The sequence below is a fragment of the Octopus bimaculoides genome, chromosome 21 (assembly GCF_001194135.2).
Source record: "Octopus bimaculoides isolate UCB-OBI-ISO-001 chromosome 21, ASM119413v2, whole genome shotgun sequence".
Lineage (NCBI taxonomy): Eukaryota > Metazoa > Mollusca > Cephalopoda > Octopoda > Octopodidae > Octopus > Octopus bimaculoides.
Genome location: NC_069001.1, coordinates 19682420 through 19689417, shown reverse-complemented (window position 1 = coordinate 19689417; position 6998 = coordinate 19682420). Strand labels below are relative to the sequence as shown.

The 6998-nt window shown below is 34.9% G+C and overlaps 3 protein-coding genes across 11 annotated transcripts in view; 2 read left to right on the top strand and 1 right to left on the bottom strand.

Annotated features, from left to right (window-relative positions):
- The window catches only part of LOC106884493 (U3 small nucleolar RNA-associated protein 14 homolog A), a 283035-nt gene that overhangs the window by 64812 nt on the left and 211225 nt on the right, over positions 1 to 6998 (top strand). The gene's annotated exons all lie outside the window — the stretch shown is intronic.
- LOC106883222 (queuine tRNA-ribosyltransferase accessory subunit 2) overlaps positions 1 to 6998 on the bottom strand; it is an 85502-nt gene that overhangs the window by 53238 nt on the left and 25266 nt on the right. For all 9 annotated transcript variants that reach the window (XM_014934145.2, XM_014934150.2, XM_014934147.2 and 6 more), the window contains exon 2: positions 2320 to 2462. In XM_014934145.2, coding sequence (XP_014789631.1) covers positions 2320 to 2443 — 124 coding nt within the window. In that variant the 5' untranslated portion in view covers positions 2444 to 2462. The remainder of the gene's footprint in view (positions 1 to 2319; positions 2463 to 6998) is intronic.
- Positions 1 to 6998, top strand: part of LOC106883226 (uncharacterized) — a 62028-nt gene that overhangs the window by 41647 nt on the left and 13383 nt on the right. The window lies entirely within an intron of this gene.

The following is a 6998-nucleotide window of genomic DNA, read 5'->3' as shown; positions in this document are numbered from 1 at the left end:
GCCTCAAACATTTTAAGTACCACATTTAATCTTTTGATTAAATCTATATTATTAATCAACCTTTTCTATAACTCCCAGCTTTTCTAGCCTATCTAATTCTTTACTGACTTGATTCAATGCTGTGAAAGGTACAGCTCGCTTCAGTTTAAACATCGATACAGCATTTTCTTTTACTTGAAATTTTACTTTTGTCTTGATGCATCTACCTAATTCTTCAGAAAAAATACCAGGACAAATCTTTTTCAATTTCTTTTCTAAATCTCCTGATGCCTTATTTGAACTGGCGTTATAACCGTTTACATTATTGCAAAAACTATTTATGAGGAGGTTCCATAAATTAAACAATTCTATCCAGTCTGTGCCAAAAAGGTTTGTTGTAGTTTTCAATACAAAAACTTTAGCCTTCAAAGTTTTCCCATGAAATGTTACCTCACTAATCATTTTGTCCAAAAATCGTAATTATTTCCCTGAGATGCCTCTCGCCATTTTCAATTTTCAATGTAGGCCTTCCTATATTTTTCATGTATCCTTGTTAATTATTGTGATATCACTACCTGAGTCCAACTGTAGTCTTGTATTCACATTATTTATTTTTATAGAGACAAATTTTCTTTTTTGTGCCTTGCTTTGTGTTGACAATACTTTTTTTCTCAAATTTTTTTCGTTCAACCTTTTTTGTTTCACCCACCAATGTGAATTCTTGTGTCGAATTTTCCCACATCCAAAACATTTTAGATTCTTAAAAGGACAGTTTCGTTTGAAATGTATTTTTCCACATCCATAACATGATTTGGGTATTGACTGTTGTTTTTCTTTGTTCGTATCTCTTACCTGTCAACACGTATGTATACTTGAATAATCTTTTTCAATTTTTTCTGCATCCTGTCATAGATTTATAATTCTTTGGCATTCTTCACCACTATTTGTAGGGTTACTTTTGAATCTTGTTCAAACTTCGTCAATATTTGAGCCCTTATCTCCACATCTTTATTTGCTGTTAATCCTTGTATGAAGATTAAACATTTAAACATATCCGGGCTTAATTCATTGAGTTTAAATTTTCCACATTCTCTATTTACGATTCTGGCATACGTGACAAAATCTTTTTTTTTTTTCAAATTCAAACACTCCCAGTGAATAGTAGATAGTGAACTTCTTTCACTGAATATTTTAGATAATAGCTTAATTAATACTGTTCTATATTTATGCCATATGCCCGTGGGCATATGGTGTAGTGGTTAAGAGCGCAGGCTACTAACTCCAAGATTCCAAGTTCGATTCCTGGCAGTAACCTTAATAATAATAATAATAATAATAATAATAACAACATCAAAAAATATCTTAGGAATGAGAACTCAAGCTCAAAATTTCCTCAAGACACCTGATGAATGCTGGAGGGTGTATCAGCTGAAACATTGTGTTAACAACAAACAAGATGAAGACAAATATCTGTCAAATATAAATAGCTTAATTGTTTCCTCGAAACAAATTTCAGATGGTTTTCTTGGCAAGATGTAATTACAAAACCTTTCATGTTCTGCTGGTGATAATTTCCTTAAAAGACACCTTCTTTTCGTCTGTCCAGCTTTTACAATCTTCCTTGAAAATTCCTTCATACCTTCTGAAGTATGCAGAAAATGTAATCCCTTCTTCCGGATTATATGTGAATTCTTCAATTGAATTAGCAACCGCGTCTGCTGATAACAAACCTGAAATTTTTTGTGACTGCAACAATAATCCCGTTCCCACTGCAACTGAACCACGGAAGCCAATACGTCTTCCATGCTAAAAACATCCACCGTGAGCTTCAAATGTCTCATTGCCACTGTGATGTCTCATCAACACTATTATGTCCTTCTTGAACTCACTGTATATGCCACTTTATAATGTGAACTTATAACAATACAAATATCACTCAGAAACAACATGTAACAAACAATATCTCTTCTCAACAACTTCTACGACTCTTCGCAAAACTCTTGCACACATCACACTGTCCCTCACTGACAGTGAACATGGGCATTTATACGGTTTAGGACAGTTGACTTGCTATCCCACAGGGGTGTCAGGATTTCACCACAAGAGAAAGAAGAGTGTATGATACAAAACCATAACTGGTGTACACTAGAATTAATAATATGTGGGCCATATTGTATTGAGCACTTGTATTGAGAAATGAAAATCTAACATTTTGGGGAAGAACCTTATAGGAGTCTTCCAAGATTTTTTCTGAAAACAATGTAACAGATAAAACGCTTAAAAAATAAGATGAGTAAAATCGTTTGTTGTTTGATTAAGACCTCTAAAAATTCAACTTACCTCCTCGTGTATACAACATACATAATGGGGTTTCGAGAATTTGTTCAGCATTTTGTCCAAACTGACTTAAAACTCCACATCGTGCTGAACCATGACAAACTTTTTGAATAATGAATTTCATCATTCTTTGATTTTAAAAAAATCTAAAAAAGAAATTTGATTATATTAAAGAAAGGAAAGCATTTGAAAAATTATTTGTATACATATTTCTGAATAAAAAATTAATTTAAGAATAATGAAATAAAATATTGTAAACAAAATCATTCATGTATTGACAATTCAAATGATGCATACAGTATTTTGTATGCCAATAAATAAGGATAGCACAGGTTGTCCTCAATTCAGTCATTAGTTACTCAGAATGTATGGTGGATATAGACAGGCTTCCTAGGCAAGGACTTGGTTACTGGAAACTGAATGCATCATTCCCAGTGTGCAAAGTTTACAGAGACCAGTTTAGCTAATTAGTTATTCAGGCTAATTAGTTATTAACCAATAATGAATGATGGTTTGCCCCCATGAGAGTGATTAGAACAGAATCAATAAGGTTTAGTAAGAGAGCAACAATATACAAAGGAGACTTCATTAGAAACTTAGAAGTGCTTAAGAATGTCACAGCAAGCAAGTGACACACTTGTGATAAGATTGGCCCTCAAGCAATTCTTCAACATTATGCATGAAGGCTGCATTATCAAAGCTAAAGTGAATGTTCTAAGATACAAAGGATTGAAAACCATTTGATGGACTTGAATGGCAGAGGCATGACATGTCAATAAAACCACAATTTGGTCTTTGACAGACCATAATGAAAGTGTGTTATTCAATACCAAGCAAACGTGTGTGGCTTTTTATATATTGCAATGCCTACCTTAACAGCATACCACAAGTTTCAGCAATGGAGGTAGCACATTGCGAAACTAACAACCACTGAAATATGGCTAACTGCACAAGGAGCAAATCACCCAGTTTGGACAGTCTATCCTACTAGCATTATATGCCAGACTTGTTCAGTTGCCTCTTGGTAGATATCTACCACAGCTAGCAGCAAAACAAGATATTCCCCAGGTCTGTAAGCCGAGGAGCAGTAGTGCTGCAGAGAAAGAAACTGAATAAGAGAGACCACATTGATAATTTTCAGCTAAACACAGATTTCGAGATTTTGGCCAAAGTGTTAACAAAGAAGTAGATATGTGTCACTGGTCATGTGATGGGCTCACATATGCTATCTCAAACAGATTTAGTCAAGACAACCTCAACCTCAAGTAATACATTGTAAAGAAAGTAAGGAACTTGGCAAAGGTGAGAACCTCATCAATTTGAATCAGTCAAAAGCTTTCAATAGGATCCACCACCAATAGCTGGCAGTTGTTCTCACAGCTGTCAGTTTCAGTCTCATCTATAAGTGCTGCATAGGTGGTAAGAGCAAATAGCAATTTATGAGAACCATTGTAGTATTATGTGCTCAGTCCATCAAGGTTGTCCCCTCACATCCCTTCTGTACATGTTGACTCATGAGCAACTATTGTAGAAACTAGAGACATTGTGGAGTGTCTGGTGTGAAATAGAATGGGGAAGATCTGCGTCAACATATGCAGATGACACCAAGTACACTGAAGTTGTAAAGATTCAAACTCCAACCTGCAAAATTATCAGTTCGTGATCATGAGTAAGCCACAATTGGATCATATGAGTTTCATGTGAACCTAAAATTCAAGTGATCAACTTGAAGTTATGCTGTGAACAACAACTCAAACCCTTTATCCAAGTTGAGCAGTTTGGTGCCTAAATCACAGCAGAGTGATGTCGGCATTGAAGCATCTGTTCATGAGTTTGCTTTTGTTGTAATATATGCAGCCAATCTGATCTTAAATTCAACTAATAAAGCTATAATATGAATCTTGGTGACTCAAAAGACAGAGACCTACCATGGCCAACCTCGCAACAATGGCAACCCTGACAAAGAAAAATCCCGCATATTTGTATCAATCTCATGAAAACCAATTCCACAGTGTAAAAATGGATGCAAAACAGTGGCAAGCAAACACCACATTACAGTAAGAACTAGCTTAAAATATGCACTCCATGCAGACTTTAAGGCTAGCCCTGCAGAGGGCTAATTGGGCCTGTGACCCAAAACTGAAGAGGGCAATAAAGCATTTATTGATCCCTACCACCACTGATTTATATCACAGAGTATCACTGTGACATTTAGAGATCACTGTAAAGCAGCAATATAAACAATATTCATCGTTTTACGATTTAGTGTGAGTATGAAGAGACCTGATCCCAATGCCAGATGTTCAAGAACCAAATGAAGGGCAGATTTTCAACCCTGGGATCATCCTAATTCCAGAAAGGTATATGCCTATGTAGAGCATATGTAGACTGAGATACAAAGGTCTTGGATGGACAGACAGACAGAAATTTGCATTTATCATTAATATCAAAGGGTGAAAAAAGCCACACAATACAAATTTCCTCACTGCAAACCCTACCTTCTAATATGTGACATTGATACACTAATAGTACTGTGTCTCAACAACAAATGAGACATGCATTTTTCACCCACAAAATTTTTAGTTTGCATGACATAGTAGCTGAAACTGGTATTAATTTCATTTAAGTCATTCAAAATAATTTGTGCTTAAGTATGGTAACTTCACCTGTCCCATCAGTTTCTTCTGGAGATAGCGATAGCCCAGCTATTCAGGCTGCTTTGGATACACTAGTTTGGTTTGTGCAACTTGAAGTACACTTTGTGGTGAACAAAATTTCTTCAGATACACACTAATTTAACTTCTTAGTGTTCTACCACTTGGTTTAAGCAGAAAAATCAAAGATTTAATTACAACCTTCAACTTCACATTTTATCAAAGTGTGAAAGCAAAGATTTTTACAATGTACTTCTATGTCCAGACAGAAATGTTTTCACCAGCTTCTTGATAATGAGATCTTGGGAGATAAGAAACTTTCTCAAATGTTGAGAAAAATGAAAGAATTATTAGAAGATAACCCACTTGAAGAGTTGATCTTGAGACACTTTTTTTTAAATTTCACCTACCATCAAATGTGTAAGCCATTTTAGCACCTATAAAAGAGTTCTACTACTCTTTTTTTAAACATTGGTTCCAGGTACATAAGGGAACAAACAGCATGTAGTATTTGACTAGTAAAATTTTTACATGAATCACAAAAACTGACAGCAATTACTTTATTAGCTGTAAACCATTCACCTTTTCCCACTTATGGTGAGAAAACTATGACCTTTGATCTTAATTTGTAACATGAATTCAAGTAGATCTTTCTGATTGCAGATCTTCCATGTCCTAATATTAGTACTGATTTCCTATGTCATTTTCGTCTTTTTGTGGATTTGAAATTCAAGAGACTGATAGACTTGGAGACTAATTTGTCAGAATAAGGTATGAGCATTAAATCTGCTACTGTCAGTCTTCTTTTCTTTGTACCCTCTTCATAACACTTGGTTATGCATGATATTGTTAGTGAAGGCCTTCCTCTTTCATCACGACCTAGACAACTCACTGCTAACAAACTAAAATACAGAAAGGATGAATTCAGCCACATGTTGGAACTCAGAATAATTCAACCTTCTTGTAGTAATTGATCTTCTCCACTGCATATGGTTCTCAAGAAAATTGAGGGAGATTGGTGTCCCTGTGGAGGCTACAGTAGATAAATGCTTTAACTGTTACTGATAAATATTCAATCTCTCTTATCCATGACTGCTTAACTTCTTTATATGGAGGTATTTTTTTCAAAAATTGTTGTAGTATGTATCTATAACCAGATTTCAATTGAACTTACTGATGTTCCTAAAACAGCTATAACTCCTTTTGAACTTATTAAATTTCTTAAAATGCCTTTTGATCTTAGAAATGTTGCAAATACTTTCCAAAGATTTACTGATGAAGTTATTCATGGTTTAGACTTTGTGTTTGCCTATATTGACAACTTGATTGCAAGTCCTGCAGAACAGCAGCATGAACAACATTTAGAACGATTTTTTACTGATTATCACATGTTGTCATAATTAACCCCAGTAAATGTCTCTTTGGTGTTTCATCTATAGCATTTTTGGACATTTTGTTAATAGAGAGAGAATCCAACCATTGAAAGAGAAAGTAGAGGTGATTACAAATATTCCTGTTCCTACATTACTGAAGAAATTGTGAGAATTTCTTGGTCTTATTAACTTCTATAGATGGTTCAATTTGCACTGTATGAAGTTTATATATCCCCTATCAGAATTACTATGTAACCATAAACAGAAAAATATAATGATACTAGCAGAAATACCCGGCGTTGCCCGGGTTAAAGAGAATAATGAAATCTAAAAACGCCGTCTAGACTACGCATCATCTTTATATATAGAGATGTATATACACACACGCACCCAAACACACGTATATATATGTATATCAATATAAATATATGAAAGTCAATGAAGTTTCGTAAAAGAAGGTGATCATGTACATACTTTCTTGCTGTTGTGATTATAACACCTCGTTGTAAACTATGTTCCTTGTTTTCCCTTGTGGAGCATATACAAATAGGTTTTTTTTTTTGCTGCCCACTCTTGAGCAGCCAACATACAGTTGTCCATGTGAGAAGCAGGGCTCTTCCAAGAGAAGACCAGCTACAGACAGTGTTTGACCCTG